The sequence below is a fragment of the Calypte anna genome, chromosome 2 (assembly GCF_003957555.1).
Source record: "Calypte anna isolate BGI_N300 chromosome 2, bCalAnn1_v1.p, whole genome shotgun sequence".
In the NCBI taxonomy this organism is placed as follows: Eukaryota; Metazoa; Chordata; class Aves; order Apodiformes; family Trochilidae; genus Calypte; species Calypte anna.
This window is the reverse complement of record NC_044245.1, coordinates 21039404-21061328: the sequence shown is the minus strand read 5'-3', so window position 1 is coordinate 21061328 and position 21925 is coordinate 21039404. Positions and strand designations below refer to the sequence as shown.

Genomic DNA, 21925 nt, shown 5'->3' with positions numbered 1-21925 from the left:
CTGACTCACATGTGAAATAAGCCAGGGAGCAAATAGCAAATTAATATATTCTGTGTATATCAGACTGAATTAATCGTGATGGAAAATTATCTTCTTGTAAACTATATGCAGGTTTATGTCAGAAATGTAAGTCATAATTAAGCATGAAGGTGAAGAGTGGGTCCTTTTCCAGTATGAAGACAAAGACCAAAGCCACTTTGTCTAGTGGGCCAGGTCCAACATTACTCAGGAACACTGAGTACTCTGTCCCCCAAGCACCATGATTTTCTCCTTCAGAATTCAGAAAGATTTAAAGAAAATCAGAAGTCTTGCTTGAGACATTTGCAATGTCTTGACTCTACCCTGCTCAGGCAGGTCAGCTCTTTGCCATAACAAACCTAACACTTAATCCTGTCATCCTCCCTGACATACCACTTTCCCTTTCTTTCACCACAACTGGGATCATCACCTAATGCAACCTAACAGCTAACTGTTGTCCTTCCCATCCCCAGCCTCCCAGCAATAACTACTGTCACCAAGCCTGCCATCAGCGAGCTGCCACAGAGCATCAGGCTGCTCTCTTTAGGGCTGCCACTGAGACAAGAAGACAAGTAGGATGATGCAAGGGGCTGCAAGGGGCTGAGGAGGGAGAGTTGCTGCCACTGAACCCAAAAGATAGGAGAAGAGGCACCTAAAAACTCCTCTGGGGAAAAAGAGCACCTAATCAGGATCAGCGGCTACTCTGGTTTCTGAGTGGAACTATACAGAATCTGAGTAACTGCTTCCTGCTTCTTCCAAGAAAATGGTGAAGTGATCTGGCACATGGTTCATTCACCACCCACTTGAACTACAGTGAACGGGATTATACCCCTATTTTTCCCAGTGTTACACTCAGCCAGGGCATCAGAGCTTTCCCCTTTTAGGACTCTTTGCAATAAAAGAATCTCAAAACTAGCAGATGGCAGAAAAGTCATTTATCTTAGCTGAACAACTACAAGTCTTTTTTTCTTTTTATTAACCTTTCTACCCATTTGCAGTGGCCTCAGACTCCACATGGATTTCAGACAGAAAAGACCCAAATATCTGCAGTCTGTGAAAGGCACACTTGTTCCAGATGATTCCCCCTTTCCCCTACACCACAGAGAACTCTCAGCCTTGCCAACATGTTCCCCTTTTGCAAGACATAGGGTGGGAGCAAACATTATTCCATTCCCTGAGCATTTCAACCTTGTCCTCTTTTTTTACACTATGGCACATATTTATGCAGTGTGCAACAACCAGATGAGAACTGCTTTTCCAAGTGGGATTTCTTAACGGCATTTGGAGAAAGATTTGTAAGTAATGTCACCATGAATTACAAAACACAGTCTCCTTAACACGCTTCCTTGACTCTATTTTTCTCTTGCATTTTCCTCTGTATACCTCTTTCATCCAGTCTGTATTTTCTTTGATTGGAAGACCTGAAAAATTGTTAAAACAAAGAGTGCAAGTACTCTTCTGCTCCCTGTCTCCTCATTCCCGCTGATATGTTTTTGTTTTTTTTTAAAAGTGCTTTGGATCAGGTCATTGCCTTTGGCACTATTCTTCCAGCCTTGGCTTACATCTAGAATAGCATCCTCTGGCAAGTCTCTTGCTCCTTACTGGCTGCCTACTGTGTGCAGGGCTCCTGCTTTTCATGGATGAAGGATTTAGGCATCTTGAGACTAGCACTGGCCTCTACACTTGGCTCCAGTGTTTACAGCTTTCTCACAAAAAATGAACAGGGTTTAATAGTTACTTCTCAACACAGTGCTCCCTTGTCTATTTTCTTCACGTGTCTATTCTTACTTTCCATCCCTGACACAAAGAGAAAAAAGCTAAAAGAACACTGCTTTTCACAGCTGATTACCAGTTTTGAGCTGTGAAAGCTGGCATAGTAAGAGGTACAGGGAGCAAGGGAGTACATCTGGCAGGAACAGACTAGTCCATATCAGGCCTGTTTCTGGACTTTCTGCAAGACCCCAGTGCAAGTAAGTTACCCCAGAAATGTGGGCACTATTCCTTAGCCCTCTTCTTGGCTGTAAGTAGTCTTCTCTAACACTTCCCTAAATTTCAGCTCCTCCAGTGCAAAAAATGAAGTACATGCTGTACAAGGGGAAGAACTGAAGTCTGGATTAGTTCAGAAAAACAGGAAAATTGTAGGCAGGAGATTATAATCCTTAGTATAGTAGTGATCGTGAGTACACTGTACTTCCCACAGTGCAAAGAACAAAACTAAGAATAAATATCTTTTCAGTTGTCCTAAAGTTTTTGAAGTAAATTAAAATAAAGGGTACTTGGCTTACAATTGACTGGATGTTTTACTGGGCTAAAAAATTCTCATTTTGTTCGGGAGCAAATTCAGTTTCTCTCAGTTCCTTTAAAGAAGAGGATTACTTGTGAAAAGGAAAACATAAACAGGAGACATGGTTACTCTCCCTTTAAAAATACAGAAATAACTCTTTTTAAAGTTTCTTAACATTCCCCACTTCTTTGCAGATAAAATCAAGAGGCCAAAATAATTAGGCCTCTTGACCTCAAAGACCATTTGCAATCAGTTTACTAATCTAGGAATTTCTTGTTTATATGAAGCAGAAATCCTTGAATCTCACTTCACACTTAAAGCCAGTGCATCTAATCTTGGGCAGTACCTAGACTCTTTGTAGCAAATCTAGGTGTCTGCAAAGTGATTCCCCTTCCCTATTGCAAACACCTGTCTTCCTGTAGGCAAAAATGCTTTCTGGTAATGCTTTGGTCTCTGCTGATTGCAGAGGAACCAGTGATAAATTGCTTTGTCTTTACACTTGAGTTTTAATAACTACATTTAGATAAGATTATTTCCTCCTGGTCTTCTGCATTCTTTTTTTTTCTCTTTATCAGAGAATACATGTTTTGTCCTGTTTCTGAAATCTGAGTACATACCTTCAAGAAGTCACGGTTACAGTCAGATCCATCTTCTAAATCAAAGGCTGTGAAGCTATAGTTGAGTGTGTTCCCTTTTGTAGTTTGGACAGTCCAGCTGCAATGCTCATTTAATGGGTAATTATTTGGATAATTTAAACTTTCCAAAATGCCGTGGCTACGATTAACAGTCAGTACTTCTTGACAAACTGAAAAAAAAAAAAATCACACATAGATATACGTTATAGTAAGCAGTTCTTATTAACCCACTTAAAAAAAAAATACTAATTGAAGTTTCTGATAGCATTTCAAGGTGATAAATATTTTAATCACAGATTAGAGAAATCACGCATTAAGAAAATTTCAACCCATGGAAGAACATATTGCATATGTTGCGAACACAAGCCCAACTTTTCAAACTTGAATCCTTCTTTTCTGACACTTGAAAACTCATCACTATATGTATTATATATATTTTGGGCAGTTTCCTTTAATTCTGAATACATGGTTATTCCTAAGACATGTTTTTTAAAACAAACTGAAAAGAGAAATTTGCCCTTTCATTTGAAAAAGTTTGGGGATTGTGTTAACAGTGTGACATATGGTTCCAGCAAACTGGAAGAAACCTATAAAACCACAAATGTAAATTATACTACTTATACTGTTTTTTCTAGCTCCAGGAGCTAGAAGTGGTAATGAAAATCTTTAAAATTAAGCTTTGTTTTTTGTTGTGACTCATCAATAACATCCTAGCATAAGAATTGGGCACTTGTGTAGTGTAATAAGAGCTCTCTCGAAAGGGCAAGAAAATGCAAAAACCACTAAACTAGCTAAAGAGTGAAATTACAGTTATGGTGTTAGGTCAGTGAGTTTAAATTTCCTTTATCCAATTTACCCATCTCAATGTGGGCAATCCCTTGTCTGGACACAATGTGTACTAAGAGCAGACCAGTTTAATGCACAAAGGTCAGGAGGTGGGGAGCAGGACAGGCTGTTAGCTTTGTACAGCAAATCTGCAGTGTTTGAACAGCAAAAATAGCTGAGATTCACTTGCAAAATTCTTCTATTGTCTGTCACTAGGGATAATACAGTTACCTCCTGCATATTTTCCTATTCTTTGCAAATGATTTACAGAGCAGCAAGATATGTGTTTTTACAACTTCAAAACGCTCAGGATATAGGTGAAAGTCATAGTCAGGTAGAGTGGAGATTGTTTGCAAAGTTACACTGAAACATACAACTGTTTGAAAAGACAGGATAAGGAGCATATAATGAATTTTAAAGAATCCAAGATGGGTAAGAGCTGCTACACCCTGCCATCCATATTTTATTAAAAACATACCACACACAAAGGTGCCTTTGAATGTTAACTTGATACTAGGTTTTTCTTTGCAAAGTTTTCCTATTCACAATGACATTTCTTTCATGTACATAAACACAGTTAACATCTAAACATCCTTATTTTATACCACTACTTCCTACATAATTTTGGCTTTTGGACAAGCCATTGAAAGCTTTCTCTGATGCATTTTCGGGAATTAAATATGAACGTAAAATGTAAACCACATTATCTGATAGCACAGGTTTTACACCTGAATGGTTTAAATGTGCTCTTCATGTTTAACTTAAGAAAATAGAGAAACCTTTTCTAATATATCATCTGGACTTTGCTGCCTGGTAAGCCCGTGAAAGGTAAATGTGTGATATCTTTTAGAAATGAGGGAGCCAAAGCTCCCTCACTCTTCTAATTATTGTATGCAACATGTGTGAAAGAATTGCCTTGGTTTGTTCATAATTTAATGTTGTCCAAACATAAGACAACTTAATGTCTATAAACTTACAGCAATTCCTATCACTTGACCAGGTCATATTTATGGTAAGCAAAGATGCCTGCAAATACCTTGTGGTGAAATTCCATGTCTTCAAATGTGCACTTCACCACGTAAGCTAGAGTTTACAAGGAGAGAAGTAAACCCTGGGACAACATTGAAGGTTATGACTGGGAACAAAATAACTTTAACATGTCATGTATCTTCCTGGATTTTTCTTCAAATGTTATATATTTCTGGGGTAAACTTATTTTTGCAAAAAAAAATGCTTGAAAGAAAAGTGTGACCCTTGCTATATGATATTAAAAAATGAAATTTTCTGAAGTGTTCCAGGTAGGCTAAATGATCCTAAGCACCCGCAATGATCTAGGATGGCTGAAGGTAACTCATCCTTTGCCATCTTGCCTCACAAGCAAATAGAAAAGCAGAGAAGCTTGTTCTATTTGTCTTCTGTGTTAAAAACTCAGGACACCGGGTGAGCAGAACAGCAAGAAAAGTGTAATCTACCCTGTTACAGACTTCTTGTAGTTCTGAGTAAATTTGGAGTGGTAAGTGCCAGTGGTACAGCTAATAGAAGCAGGGCTACGTTACCAGCTTTCTTCTAGGGAGGAGATAATCTTCACCAGGGGTAGATGACAAGATAATTCTTAGCTCTCCTTATGATTTTCAGATTATAATTGACTGGACAATCTGGGTCAATAATATGGTCTATATATATTTTGTCCTCTGCTCATAAATAGGTAAGATCATGCGCTGCAAGAAGCAGTTTCAGGAACAAGCTGAATTGTAGATACATGTTCTTCTCATCTTCTTGCACATACTTACCCTGTTTGTATTTGGCTAAAAATCCTCCACCTTGCAGAGAGCTATCTGTCCTTAGTTTCACATACATGCTTTCTCCACTGGAACGGATGAGTTGTGGTATCTGATCCCCACAAAATTTACCTAGCTGTTTAGCATTACTGCTGTTGCCATCATACACCTTAAAAATTAAAAAAAAAATTAAAAATTAATAAAGCATTAATAAAGGCATTAAGAATCCAAGTATTTTCCTTCTGGCAAGTGTCTGCTTAGGGAATTGTAACTGGGTATACAAGAGGTTAAATTCTATTCCTGATCAGAGGACGCCTGACAGACAGTTCAGAAACGAGAAAATCAGTGAAAAAACAGGAAGACAATAACCAAATACTTGTGGGTTTCCAGTGGCTTACTCACCAAAAGGGGAAAACTGGGCTCTGTTTCAACTCTATTAAAAATATTAAAATAATACATGCAACAATTCAAATACAGAGTTTGGGATTAGAAAATAGGTTTACTGACACTGTTGTGCCTTTTTCCTTGTAATTTTTAAGAGAGTATCCTAAGGCCTTAGACCAAAAAAAAAAAAGGAAACTTATGTAAAGATATTGGCAGATTCTTGTTTCAGTGGCCTTTCTACGTAGACATAGATGATTTTCTTAGCAGCAGCTACACAGGCATTGCTACCTTACCTCTCAGTGCTCTGTGACATGAAGGTAGCATGTCAGCACAGAGCTGTTCTATTCTGAGCCTGTTCACTTACAAACATTTGAAGACAAGCTCCGTGTGGTTTTCCTTCCCCGTGTATTCAAGCTCAGCAGTCTCCTACAGAGCAAAGTGTCACAGGGTACATACCGCAAGGTAATCAAAGCCACACTTGGGGTGATACTCTAGATGGAACTGCTCAAACTGGATTTCAAATGGGGTTCCCCGGCTTCCTCTGAGCAACCAGTAACACTCAGAGTTGTGGTAATATGGCATAGGGTAGTTGGGAGACATGAAGACACCAGAAGCTGTTGTCAAAGTCCCACCACAACCTGAGAAACATCAAAGAAGCCAAACCAACATTTAAAACCCAGAAGAACAGAGAATCAGATATTCACACTATTGATATGCTTCACAGCCCATAGCACCAAGAAATATGAACTATACAATCATACCATAGATTCACAGAATAGATAGGGTTGGAAAGGACCTTAAAGATCTTCCTTCAGGACCTTCCACTAGACCAGGTTGCTCAAAGCCCCATCCAAACCTGGCCTTGAACACTTTCAGGAAGGAGGCAGCCAAAACTTCCTTGGGGAATCTGTTCCAGTGTATCACCACCCTCGAATTTAAGAATTTCTTCCTAATGTCTAACTTAAATCTCCCCTCTTCAAGTTTGAAATAATTGAAATAATTGAAATAATTTTCCCTTGTCCTCTCACTACACACCTGTGTAAAAAGCCTTACAGGAAAGCTTCCATGTAGGCAGAGTTGAATAGTTTTTAATCAAATAAATTTACTTTGAAACTAATTTGAATAGTTCTCCTTATAGATTGTTAATTCTCAATAGAAACCTCTCAATGAAATTCTTGGTCACTGCTTTCTTAAACATACGAGAAAGCTGAAAATACATAATATACGGGGAATAGAATATTCCACCCTTTGAAGAAGAGCCCAAGGACCAAGAAAGTTGTATTCTGACCTTAACAAAGGGAGGATACGTTGCTACATAATTAGTAGGTAGATTTTAGAAGATGTGGAGCAGGAAAGACATGGGGGAAAGGTGAGAAATTAAGATGTGTAAAATGCTTTTATACTTGATGCAGTAATTTTACCTGCTGATGTACCATCCCACTCTGCTGAAAAGCCTTCTCTTGTGCCAAATATATCACTCACAAACTTTATCCATAACTTGTTGCCATGAGAAATTATAAGAGGAGGCAGTTCTGTACCACAGAATTTTCCGAGAGGAGGAGAAGTTTCATAGCCTCCATCTCTGAAATGACAGAGAAGAAAACCCTTGGGTCAAAGAGGGAAACAAGGAGAAACGTAAACAAACCCAAAATCCTGGGACTCTTTCAGGCCTGGGAAATACTAATCCTGGCTCTTCATATTCCAAAGCAATACAGCTACCAAATACTGGAGTATTTACTTGCATTAAAAAGTCCTGCCACAGTCACCTGGGTAGGAGTATACATACCCAGAATACCTTGCTGAGTACACCCACCCACTCATCCTCAGTTTAGTACAATGAGAGAGACTCAAGAAATGCCCCAAGTAGACCTCATGCTGCAGAGGCAGAACCTTCTCTGTATTCTACAAGGTGGCAATAGTTGGTTTAGCCAAAGGTAATCTTCTAATTTGAAGAAATAACTGCTCACTTCTCTCTGTGTAGCCTTCTACAAAACCAGATGAGCTGACCTATTTTCCACCTTACAAATAGGAACTCATTCCACAGAACTGATATGATGCATGCTTTGAAATATTTTCTTGTCTTTTATAACTGTTTTTTTCAAACCACTTATTTCCTATCTTTAAAATAAGTCCCAGTAACAGTATCTGCTACTGTAATCAGGATGAACATCTAATATTCTGTTTTGCTACCTGCACATATCTCATGGGAATAAAAAAAGACAGTGACAACCACCTTTCTATCAATGGATCAATGGCTTTCTAGCCTTATCTTTAAGCATCTTCATATTACAAATACCCTGCAGGTCATTAGGACAATAATAAATATATTTATATCTATATGTGGGTGTGATCTCCATATAATGCTTTTTAAATTTAAAGAGATGCATTAAATTACATTTTCACAGGTTTATACCTCCTTTTGAGAGATATTTCTGCTTAGACTTTGCCACTCTGTTTTTGTTGGGTTTTTTTTGTCATCCTCCCAACTTAAACTGTTTGCCATTGTCTCAGGTTACTGGCAGTTGAGGAAGTGTGCCAGAACTTCCTCTCAGCTGCATCTCAGCCTCTGCAGCAATGGTCAGATGAACAGTTTTCTTAGTTGACTGAATGCAACTCATCAGAGGACACCTCAGGACAGGAAACCAGAGTGGCACCTCACATAAGACTTATCTAGTTAACCCATTTAATGGTATCAGGTCTTATGAGACATTCTGGAAATACAGTCTACCATATACTTCAGTTTGGAGAGAAGGATATTGTAGGGTACTGTGTCAAAGGCCTTACAGAAATCCTGATAAATGTCATATATAGCTCTTCCCTTGTTCACTGACGTAGTCACTCCATCATAGAAGGCCAGTAGGCTGGTCCTGTTCCCACACTGACAGCACAGGTGTATAGTTATAACTGTAGCTTCTGAACATGCCTAAGTGGATGTAGACAACTTCCATGGTTATCTGTAGTAAAAGAAATAATTGGGCTTGCCTGATTTCTATGTAATCGTCTGTACATCGTTTATTTCCTTCCAAAGTGAAGTTGGTGAAGTGGAGCACAATCTGTCTGTTTATTCCCACTGTGATGGTGTATATGCATTCTGTCCGGACAGGGTAGTTATTGGGATAGTTTGGAGATGTCAGCACACCAGTGTCAGTACTGTAGTCATGTGAGCACACTTTAAAAAGAAAAAACACAAGTATGAATTGATTTTATATACATATATATGTATATATATATATATGCTAAATTATCTAAAATTTCCTATTTCCAAAAGACAGCAAACATCCTGTGCTCCCGTGCATTATAACTCTTCCTGGACACATCTTACTGCTGAATATCATGTCTATAAAGTAATAACAAAATCCAGCTTTTTCATGGGATTTCTCTTATTTGAGTTGATTTGTTCAGCTTTTACCAGAACACTGTGCCTGTAATAACAAGAGAGTATAAAAGTAGTTCTAGTTGCCTAAGTAGAATTTGACCTAAAATCCAAGTAAGCAGAGAAAGGAAAATGAAAGGAATGTCTTGATCAACTCAAAAAGTAAAATCCCTGAATTTCTGAAAAGCACTGGTGGTGGAAACTGAATACATTCTCTAACAATGAGATGATGTTATATTGTTCTCAGGTATTCCCACAATCAAACCTGAGAGATGGGGATTTTAAACCTAAATTTCTTCTCCCATTTTCTGGGCCATTAGTGACAATGAGTTGGAAAATAGTACAGATTGTGAGGGCAAAACTATTCTACCTAATGTTTTATGCTAAAATCAGCTTTATAATTTCTTTTGTGAGGCCCATAGAAGCATTGGTGTTATGAACTGGAAAGAAGAAAATAGTGTGGATTAATGCTGAGCCAGAACCTAAGCAATAACTTAAACAGTCTTTCAAAAGGACAAACATAAAGACTGAAAATAAAAATAGCTGCTGTTCAATGGTCTATGAGACTTAATTTGGACAGACCAATTGTCATGCATTAGTTGATCACAGTCTGAGTAAGGTTTATGATCTGGCTGCAAAGGGAGCAAGAAGAAATACAATCAGTGTCATGTGTTTTCAGTTGAAATAGGGAATCTTGATGCCACTGCATGAGGTAATGGTGACATGTCACCTGGAAAAATTTGCATAATCATGATCACAAGGTTCTGGAAATCAAATGAGAACAAGACAAAGGTTGTGGGAAAAGCAGGAAATTAGTAGATAAGTAGACAAGAGACACTAGAGAGCTTAACTTGTTTAACTTAGCAAGTGGAGGAGAGATAAACACCAAGAAGCATGCTCAAAAGAAAAGTAGAACACATCTCCAATGACAGTAAAAGCTCTGAAGTTAAAAACTGTCCATGAATGCAGATACATCAAAATTAAGACAAAGTTCCTATCAGGAAGTGACTTCCTAGAGCAACTATGAGACCAAAATATCAGATGTAGAACAGGGGGAAAAATCCACTCTTTTTTAAGATACAGTTTGATTAATTTAATTAAGAAAGAGATCACATTAGATAGCTCTTGGGAAACCAAAACCATAACAAAACAAGCGAAAATACACACACGCACACACAAAAAAAGAAAGAAAGAAACTAAAAAAGGACTGAACAGCATTAAAAATGTGGGCTGGATTTGATGACACTGGAGACTTATACTAGTCATTCATTTCTCAGTCTCCCACAGATTGCTATTATAAGAAACATAAGTAGATTTCTTAAATAATTTCTATCAAATAGTCAGGGTTAGACTAATTAAAAAATATAACTGAAAGAGCAAGCAAAATATTATGATTAACTTTATATTCATTTAAACTGGTTGCTGCAGATCTCTGAAATGTTTTCTAACATAGCACAGCTGCCATGTAGTAATACTGGTGCTTAACACTTCAGTATGCACAATAATTTACAGAGAAGGCTTTTTACGTCCAAGGTTTGTAATTGCTAAGTCTGTTCTCTATCCATTCCAACTACTAAAATGCTTTTGCATTTAATGCTGTCTTTTAAAATGGTGTTCTTTTGCATTCTTGGTCACCTAAAATTCCTCTGTTAAAAATGTTTTCTGTGGGATAACTAAGCCTAATGCTGCCTACCAGACTCATGTTCCTAATTAATCACAAGGAGAACAAAGCAAAATGATGCAGAAATAGGCCAATAATTTTCTGCCATTGCACTGTACTTTGGTATTGACAAGTCAAAAAGGTTTCACACACTAGTTTACCGAAATCCATGACCTATTGAAGTCTTTATGTAGAATTTTAATAGTGTTCCACTAGTGATATGTTCTACAATATGGTTATAACAATCAGGTTAATCTCATTCAACTTAAAAACCTAGTGATGCATTATAAATCCTTATAATGCCCTCGCTGTGCTGCCAGTGTTACATGACATCTAGAGCTTATCATCAAAACTCATATCCTTAAGTCATCTGAGTTCTTGAGATTCCTGCCTGCAGGGTTAAAAATCTTTCTTATAAATGTGACCTACATTTATCTTTGTTCATTGCACATAAAGAAAAAAAATTAAATTGAAATTTAGACTACTTATTTAAAAAAAAAATTCTCCTGATTCTGGAAGAGTAGGTGCCTGACTCATGCACATTAAGTGGTTTGAGTTGTTGCAATAGTGGTATTCCTTACTTACTTAGAGGCTGAGACTATGAATACCAGCTTTCAGCCTGAAGAATATTTACATTGATGTACTAGATAAGGGCCCTCAGGGTAAAATTAGCAGCACAAACCCCAAAATATTTTTATCATCCCCTTTAAGAACAATTTCCACATAGTTTTCCAGGTTCTCTCCTTCACCAAAATTTACTTTCTCAACAGCAATCCATACGAATCATATCTTAGGTGTGCTATTTTGGATGCTGTATACTGCTCTACACACTTTTTATGAGCCAAGGGGTATAAATACAGAAGGTGGAACATTGACTGCTTTAGAAATGTCAGACTTCTGGCTACAGTGAAATAAATTCAAGTGTAGATGCTGCTATGATTATTAGGAAAAGCATAAATGAGCCTACATTTTGTCAGCCAAGTCTCTTTTGGTAACTGGATTCATTTGTACGCTCTGCTTCCAGCAGGAGCAGTGGCACTCCCCTTTTTGCACTCACCTCACTAACTCATCATTTGATGCAATAATAGTTTCTTCAGTGAAAACTGTTTCAAAAGTTACCAGGAAAAAGGCACTTTCACTCCTTTTGCCCAACTTCAGAATGCAGCCTAGCTCCATAAAGTGATTATTGTATGCCTGAATAAAATATGAGTATATTATAGTCTTAAGACATTTATGAAAAACAGAAGGCAGCAGCAATTGTAGAGGACAATCACACATCTTGCCTTGCCAGTGTGTGAGGTTTTGAAAGCCACTCAATCTCCTTTCTGATTTTGGTACTGAATGTGTTTGCTCGTCTGAGAAAAATGCCATAAACGGCAGTAACCCACTGGGACAGCCAACAGTGGAGAAAAATGCCAGCTTTTGTACCACTCACTCATGCAGTCATGCATACTGCAGAAAATTATATCCATGTTTTTTTCCCATAGAGGGATATTGATAATTCACCACAATTCTAAAGAATCAAAAATAAGAATAGTGTCACATTTAAATAGCAGTTTTCCTTCAAACTCACTGTACTGAAGGAAAACTGGAGACAGTCATGTAACACTATGCATGTTTAGGAAACAAAGGAAGAAACTATCACATGAAGTATATGCCTCTCCACAGGCAATGGAGAAGCACATCTGCCCTTCAGGGCCGACTGTTACTGCTGCTGGCAGATGTTAGGCTTAATTTTTCCAAGAAAGCACACAAAGGCCCTTTGTAGTGTTTTAGACCCTAACTCCTTAGAAACACAGGATACAGCTGTTGAAAAACCATCTCCAGCTCTCTTCTACTGTTTTACATATAAACAGACATATTATACAGTCATATAACCTGAGCATATCATTAAGAAAAGCATAAATGAACCCACATTTTGTCAGCCAACTCCTCTGGTAACTGGATTCATTTGTTATATTCTACTTCCAGCAGGAGCAGTGGCACTCCCCTTTTTGCACAAGCTGCAGCGGCCTAACAAGTTGCCAGCTGCCAGCTGATTGAGCTTTTTTTCCCTGGGACTCAGGATGAGCTGTGTAGATGCCCAAGATGTATGCAGGATTTAAGCTTTTTATTCTGTCACATCTCAGCCTCATTCAACCATGCCATGTACCTGCACGCAAGTACTGCTCAGACCTCACTTTCTGTTCCTGTCATTGCTCATTTAGCTCAAGAGAAAAGCCAGGCAACATCCTCCTAATAAACACTGGGTTCATTTAGTGTGATGGGAACTGAGATCTGCAACTTGTACTCAGGTCCCAATAAAGAAGACACACAAAGCTGTATGTCACCTTCAGTTGCACCTTTAAGTCCATGGGTTCACAAATATTTTTCCTTCTTTCATCATCCTTCTCAAACTCATTCACAATTCAGGATGATATAGAGAAAATATCTACCTTTTACCAAAGCCAGGGAAAGACCAGGAATAAAAATTATATCAGGAATGCAATCTGCTAAAAACCTTTTTAAGGCTGAATTTTCTCAGCAGATAAAATGAAATTAAGCCTCTCTAAAGAAACAAATAAATGGGGAAAAAAAGAAGAAAAAGAAAGCAAAAAAGCACCCAGATTCTCAGTTCAAAGTAAATGAAATAAACTTCCAGTATTTGTGACGAAGCTGAGGACAACAAAATGCATACACTGATGCTAGTGCCATTCCCACTGAAAAATTGTGACCTGGATCTTTCAAGACCCTGAGCAACAGTTTTAGAAAAGTTTTCAGAGATTTTTCACTGGGTGCTTTGTGGTGTGGTCAGCCAAGGTGGGCTAAAGAAAACTAAAATCTACCATAACATTTGCATGGCTTTAATGACGTTCATCTATCTGGTAATTTGAGACCTGGATTCTAGGAAATCCAAACAGTACCAGACATTCCCCTTCAAAAGACAGAAAGGCAGACAATAACTAATCATCTGAAGTACAGAGAGTTAAAGCAAGCAATATGCATTTTACACAACTGAGTATTATATGAGCATTTTTGACAGATTTCCATTTGTATCTCTGCCATATGACTATTCACAGCTACTATCTGGCAGACTGTTAAAACAATTGTTTGTACTTTATGGACCATGGCTGTTGCTGTGGAATTCAGATTTTTTGACCGGAAAATTTAACTCGGCCAGTATTTTCAGGCTACTGTTCAACTAATTAATGTGTCACAGATAAACCACGTAACAAAAACATTGTTTGCTAAGATACATAGAGAGGAATATACCTTTTCCAGTCATTTTTGCATATTTTCTTGGGTTTTTTTTTACTCCTCTTTTTTTTTTTGGGGGGGGGAGTGGGGTCAGGAGTATGTGGAGGTGGGGAGGTGATAATCTTATCCATCTTTTCAATAGCTCATTCTTTGTAAAATAACTCCAGGCAAAAGCCCATTGAAACATCTAATATAAACCAGAACAGCTTTGACCAGTTCTGATATTGGTTACATTCTAGCTAGCTAAGAAAACAGCTCAAAAGCATGAAGTATTCTTATTGCACAAGGAACATTATTAGAACCATATTTTCCTTAGTAGAAGAATCAAACTAGGCAGCAGATGTAAAGAAAAAAAATCTAGTGGCTTTTAGATATGACTATGTCTAGCAATTTGCTACTTAGTGTAACTGGATATACATGAAATTAATATCAGGCCTAAATATCTTGCAGTGGGAAAACTAAACTTGATACAATTTCAGGAAAATTAGGAGTTGCTTCTCATAGCAGGCCACGTACATACATGTGTTTGCCTTCTCTCAGGCCACAGCAGCTCCAAAACCCTTAATTCTAATAAAAAAATGAATGTTAGCAGTCCAGCATTTATGGCAACTTTATAGTATTGCTATGCTTGTGCTGGAACCAAAAGAAACAAATCTCTGTAAAGAAAACAGATCATAGATCCAGCTTCTCTATAGGGTTATTACCTTCAGTTGTTATCTGCTACTTGCCATAGTTAGGCAAAATATACTGGTTGAAGTGAAAAAGCACTTAATCTAGCCATAATAGTTCTAGGTAAGAGAATAACTGAGAGCCCAATATACCTGAGTAGTAATAAAGACAGCTATGGGGAAAGAAAAACATACCTGTTGTTTAGAGCTTGAAATGAGAATTTATATAGTTCTGCTTTCTTACAAACAGTTTCTAGTTGTTAACAGCATTGAAGAGAAAACAGACTTGTATTTTAGAGGAACAGTTTGAAGTCATTCCAGGAACAGTGTTGATATAGTCTGAACCTCACACAGTGCATGTTTTTTGGATGAAAGATGAGAAAATCAGTCACTATGGTGGTGGTAAAGGAGGGGAATATGAATCAGAGGAGGCAGAGCAGTGAAGCTGGACAGAAAATCTTTGGGTTCATCAGCACTGTAATAACTAACAAAACCAGAGGAACAGATGGGGTTGCAGAGGGACAGAAATCTAGACCAAAGTTAATACTTTGATCTTGATGAACTGTGAGAAGAGCTACTGTAAGAACAGTTAGGAAGGAATCAAACCTACCCATGGAATATTAATCCAAAGTGAAGTAAAAGAAAAAATGTCATATTAATAAGCAACAATCATATTTACAGAAATTACAGTTTGCTGCTGAAAAATAGGCTCACAAAAGACTTTCTTTATAAGACATATAATTTCGCAACCTCTCACTAGTTAAGAACTCAGTTTTCAAACTACAGAATCATTCTTGGGAAGATTTTTAAAAGTAGAACCTGGGTGTTGGCTTATTATTTTCTAACAAATAGAAATTTCCTCTTTTAAATAAGTCTCATTGTATCTTAATTATTTTAATGACTTTTTGGTTTCCATTCCAGATAACTCAAATGTGAATGAAAGCAGATGATAAAATGGATTATTTGGATTTATAAGCTATCTGGTAGTGAATAGAAACACACTGGCAAAATCTGTACTGGTCTCGCCTACACACATGCTTGGGAGATTAAATAATAGCCAAATTTTCCAAGTTGTCACCTAAAAAAAGCAGTTATTTTTCACAAGATAGAAATTACTATTTTTTATATTTTTAAATAAGTTGAATAAACTTGGAAAGTAGAAAAAATAAAATTATTAAAGCAACTAAGAGCAAACAATAAGTCATTGGTAGCTTATGTATGCACGGAATGAATACTATGAATTTCTGGTATTAATCTAACAGATCCATCATAGCCTTCACACACACAAACAAACCAGCTAGAAACAGGTAAATTATGGATACACAAATAACCCAGATACAGAAGTATTTTTTCATTTTTAATTTTTTTCATTGTCTTTTTTTCATTTCAGATCCTCCCTCTTATGTGGTTTAATTCTGCTAGGCAGAAACTATCCCTCTGCCCACATAAATTGTGTTTAGCATTCAGGAGCTCAACAGCAGATCCATCTGTATTGTGTCTATGAAACTGGTATTTAGTCCTTCACCAAGAGGCTGCTTTACCACGTGCATCTCAGTCACTGCTAAAACTTTGTCGGTGCTGGAGAGATGTGCAAACCCTGGATCAGCTATGGCTCAGAATAGTTTGAAAACACAGATATGCTCCCACCTTGGAAAACCATTAAATAAATTGGGATTCTGGGTAATTTACCTTCTTTAGAAAACTAAGGGGATGAACAGTCATCCTTCTCTTTTCTCCAGTGATGTATAACTTGGCCCCTCAAAAGAAGGTACTCAAAGAACAGATTTAAGGCATTACAGGAGCCTTAAACCTTCCTGGAGACAGCAACTTTGTTCTCTGTCATTATAAAGAGAACAGCTTGTGAATTCTGGTCATTTTGCTGCGTTACCAAATTTTATCCTATATGGCTCTCTCTGCCCATCATTGATATTTCATCTTAATTGGGACTAGATAAATTTTTATGGCACCTAAGAGTCTCCCATTCAAGTGAGTGCTAAGCTTCCTAGATCATGAATACTCAGCTAAGAATGGACAAAGCAAATACTTCTCCTAAATAATTCATGCAGTTCTGCCATGCCAGGTCTTACCATCTTTTTAAAGAAAACAGCAATGTTACTTACAGACATTACTTTCTGCTCTCCTAGGGAGGAAAAACTTTTGAACAAAGCAGATAAATACAAAGGGGTAGAAGAAGCACCAAAGCAGTCTTCAGTTAACACATAAAATAATGTTTCTGTTTCTTGTAGTGCTTATTTACAGCGACAGCTGAAAATATTGATTTGCATAATGAGCAGACTGGCATATTACCTTTTGATGCATTCAGGGAGATATAATTAGCTGAGAAGCCCTCAGATGCAACGCTGTGGTCAGTCACAAAGTACAACGTCATCATGTTGCCACCACTAGTGAGAGATGGTGGAACTGACCTTCCACAGTACCTGCAGCAAAAAGATGCCTCAACTTAAGTGGCAGTACTTTATGAAGTGACTATTTAACTGGAAAAATCTCAGCTTTCCTGAGAAGTTTGAACTACTACAGATACACAAATGTCTCCTTTGTATGATACAGATCTCAGACATATCATGGGATTAAATAGCATACTACATGTACAAGGGTGCAAATCTAACTTGTGTGGCAAAGGAGAGGAAACTCTTCATCAAGTTGCCAAATTCTTATTGAAATTATTCTATGCTGTACCTAAAATGCATTCTGCTCTTTTGTAGGAGTCAGAGTGACTGGCCAAAGACTAAGGTTGCAAAACACTCCTTATTATAACAGAGTAAATTGCTCCTTATTTTCCGAAATACTTCCATGTCAGCCAACTACTTTACAGGCTGTAGCTGGAGCTGGATACTGTTCACAAGTAATGCAGATGCTCTTGAATTCTAGGGCAGCACAAAAATTTTGTATATACCCAAATGGGGAAAAAAAATATGCTTCTCTAAGATAAAATCATGTATCAAGAGAAAGAACCACCCATCAGGAAAAAGTGAAAACAAAATTCAGACTTTGGTCTGAAAACACAGACTTTGGGTTTATTTGTGCTAATATCCAAATGCACAATCTTTCATGTAATCTTTCCTTTACTTCTGAAAGTATTACAAATCATGTCTTTTCCTTGGCACATATGCTTTTCTATTTATTTCCTATAAATCAATATGTTGGACCTGGACCATTGTCCCAGATATAGAAATCTGTACTTAAAAAAAGCTGTCCTCTTGACACAAGGTAGTTCACCCCAGTATAATACTTATTAAACATGCTTCTGATTCCATGGTCAAAGAAAGTAAGCTACATTTACTAGCCAAAGCAGAAAAATTGCTGGCATTATTTCTGAGATGCAGAGAAATTAATATATACACAAAATTTTAGGAAATAAATAAGATTCTAAGACCTGCAGAACACTGTTCATTCTAGAATAATTCTGCTTTGTAAGCTAACGGACATATTCACCTTCCCAATTCTTGCAGAATGCTGTTGTCATATATTTCAAGATAATCCTTATTGCATCTATAATCAAATGCCAAGTTAAATGAAGTGAACGTCAGGCGGATGAGGTAGCCAGGCTGAATGCTGATAATCCAGGTACAGTTAATACCATGTGGGTAGACATCTGGATGACCAGGACTTGTAATGGTTCCCTCTGATCCAGTGAGAGTCTCTCCACATACTGTAGAAGTTTAAAACATCAGGTTAAATGATTTATTTGTTCTAAAATTAAGCACTTACAAAACTGGATAGTTTTCTTTCTGAAAGTTCAGTCTTTTTTCCCTTGATGAATACTAAACAGTAACTGATTCAGAAATTATCTCCCATTACACCATCATAAACCCTGATGGTCAAATTTCAGTGCACAGGAAAATTTGTAAAGTCCCAGCATTCTACAAAGAAAACAACAAAGAAATCTTTACCTGTGTCTAGTGGCCAATATTCAGCTCTGAAGCCAAGGTTGGTAAGAGAGGAGGCTCTGAATTTGACATAGAGATTGTTCTGTGTAGATTGCACTCTAGATGGTACATCTGTACCACAGTATTTTCCCAAAAGACGAGAGTCTGCGTTGTTGCCATCTCGGACCTGAGGAACAGCGTATTCAAAATATTCCATACAAATTTCTATTATTGAATTTGTAAGCATAAATGAATTAATAAGAATCATACAAAAGAGATCCTTAGTAAGTCAAACCTTACTCTTTCTTCAGCATGTGCCCACCACAAGCACATATAATGCAATCTGATGACTACCAGAGAAGCACTTTCCCACCTAAAACAAGTTAGATCTAGAAAAGCTGAGATTTTCCACCCTCAAAAGTAAGTGGCATGTAAACCTCCAAAACCAAGTCTGTCTAAAGACAGATGAAATGGTCATAGCATCTTAGAGAACCAGGAAAGATGTGGGGTCCCATTATGAATTCAGAAAAAGTTTTGTATCTGCTGTAAGAAGTGCTTATGTCTCAAGCAGTTCTTCTTTGGTGAAGATGAGTAGGAGGATGAACATACAGATAAGAATCTATCTGGTATTCATAATATCTGTGTATTATTCTTTACCTCAATGTAGTCCAAGTCACAAGTAGTTGTATTTCTAATTTGAAAGTCAATAAAGTTAAGAATGACCACATTGCTAGCTGGCTGGGAGATGATCCACTCACAGGTCTTCGGGTGAGGGGATGTCCTGGGGTAGTAAGGTGAATGGATAGTGCCTGCTCCAGACAAGGAGCCTCCACAGGCTGCCAAGAGACACCAAGAATCAGTTTTTGTGATCATTGATTTCAAGGAATGCATGTCTATCAAGCATCTTGACTGACATCTATCAAGTATCACGATGGGATTAGAAGAAAATCACCTCTATAAACCTATCCTACAGATAATCCAAGTATTATTAAAAGCACATATTAAAAAAAACATATTGCTATAACTGAAGTATAAACGTGTATATACAGAAGACCGATCTAATGGTGTTCAAGAAAACTTATGGATTTAATTCATTTGTTTCACACACAGATAGACATGGTGATTAAGAAGTAAAAGATAGTAATAAAAAAAGTAAGAATAGTTACTCAGAATTACAGTTTATGATATAATATTTGGTATGCTAGTGCTCAGTGATTTATCATTAACACAAGCAAAAGGGGGATGCATTTCCAAGTATGGTAGTAGTGTCCACAACAGACCCACTGCAGACAGTACCTTAGCATTTCTGAAAGTATCAATAAATAAATGAACTTATTTTCTTCTTTCGTTTAAAGTTTGCTGAGACCCATTCTGTGAATAATATAGCACAGAAATTACTGGAAGTGTCCAAATTACAGATCAGTTCACTGTGCCAGCCACCAGTTCCTCTTACCAACTTGATATATGGCCCTGAAGCTAGCCCTTTGAACAGATGCATCAGACTTGAACTTGATCCAGAGGCTGTTGCTGGTAGAAATGATTGGAGACATAAGTGTGCTATGACAGAATTTTCTAATAAGAGAAGACATCTCACTGTCACCATCTCGAACCTAGCCATCAAAAATAAAATAAAATAAAACAAAACAAATAAATGACCAAAAAAAGCAAACAAAAAATCTCAGATCATAAAAGTGTTGGGATCTGATATCTGGATATAATTATAATATTGCAATAATTGCTAAATAAAAATAATAACAAAAAAGGAATTCTTTTTTACTTATTTGTAAGAGATCCAAAGAACAATCACAAGCACATGATTTACAAGAGCTTAGTGGAAGGATCAGCACAGAACACACACACACTCTACTGTCACAGGACATTAGGATAAATCAGATCTTCTCTATGAACCACAGTTTTAGTACAATCTGAGCATAGGGTTCTAAAAGTGACACCTTCAGTCAGAAAGAGACAGGTAAAGTGCTCACTTGGGGAAAAATGGGATATTTGTCATTTTCTTGCTCTGGCCATATAGTTTCCAGTGATTTTTCAATGCCATTTCTCCAGAACAAGCACATGTCCCATCACACCCATACATCAACATAGCCTGACAACTCACTAAAAGGAGATGCAACTCTGAGCCCTCAAAGAAGTGAACAGGTATACTGATGTTATTTCAACCATCCAAAACATGATCATGGCAATGAAGCTATATAAGAAAATCACTTCCAGCTTTTACCTTCTGCACTGCAACTGTACTGACCTCAATCAATTTGCTCATCAACCATTAGTCCTAATTATTAAGGGAGCTAGGAGGAAAAAAAGGTATTTACATTGCTGAACTTCAGGCCCTGAACCTACAGTCCATGTGTAGGAATAGGTGCATCCAGAGACCAAGCAGAACATCGTTATAGACAGGAAGCTCTGAACACCCTCTGATGTGTTCTTATCCCAATAGGACAGCCAACAAGCTGAGATCCAAAAAAATAGGTTCATTGATATTTGTCCAGGAAAAGAAATGCTGAAAAGAAAAGAAGCTCTTTTCTGCTGTAAAAGTGGTAGTAGCTCATCTAGCTGGAGCTGTTTTTAAATGCACCTGTATGCTGCCAACCCCAAAATGTCATTTAGGTGAAATCACTGGCAAAGCCAGAGACATTCAGCTTCCAGGTCCCTTCTCATCACCTCTTTTTTTTTTTTTTTTTTTTTCCTCAGCTGTATTCCTCCATAGGTTGGGTGAGAAAGCACGGAACCTTTGTCAGTGCCCTGGTGAGCTGCCAGTGGCTGGCCTGCTTTCCCAGTTTTTGTAATCTTCAGCTGGTGATACAGCTTTTTGACTAATAGATATTTTTAATTTCCCTGGGACTTGAGTTGAAAGTGTAAATGTTATTCTGTGTTTACATCAGAGCACCTTAGATGAGAACTTGGGCTGGAATATTTAGAAAATCTTTAAACAGCAGTGAAAATTACCAGAACTACAGTTCACATGAGTTTACATTTTTTTTTACCTGACTGTCCTAAATTTTTGCATAGTAATAATTGGTCCTCTAAACCAATGCCTTTTATGTCCACCTAGAAGGATAGCATGGAGAAGGAACTGGATTGACTAACACCTTACCTTTGCAGCACCATGTCACATTCTTTCTTAAATAGAAAGTTTTATTGTCCCTAGTTTCTTCCTG

General features: G+C 37.4%; 1 protein-coding gene across 1 annotated transcript in view; it reads right to left on the bottom strand.

The window, feature by feature from the left end:
* Positions 1 to 21925, bottom strand: part of CUBN (cubilin) — a 139420-nt gene that overhangs the window by 95539 nt on the left and 21956 nt on the right. The window contains exons 18-27 of the mRNA XM_008492690.2: positions 20203 to 20359; positions 19407 to 19585; positions 18774 to 18936; positions 18316 to 18532; positions 17170 to 17300; positions 8907 to 9093; positions 7346 to 7506; positions 6381 to 6562; positions 5553 to 5709; positions 2920 to 3107 (exon numbers count right to left, since the gene is read on the bottom strand). Of these exons, the coding sequence (XP_008490912.2) occupies positions 2920 to 3107; positions 5553 to 5709; positions 6381 to 6562; positions 7346 to 7506; positions 8907 to 9093; positions 17170 to 17300; positions 18316 to 18532; positions 18774 to 18936; positions 19407 to 19585; positions 20203 to 20359 (1722 nt within the window). The remainder of the gene's footprint in view (positions 1 to 2919; positions 3108 to 5552; positions 5710 to 6380; positions 6563 to 7345; positions 7507 to 8906; positions 9094 to 17169; positions 17301 to 18315; positions 18533 to 18773; positions 18937 to 19406; positions 19586 to 20202; positions 20360 to 21925) is intronic.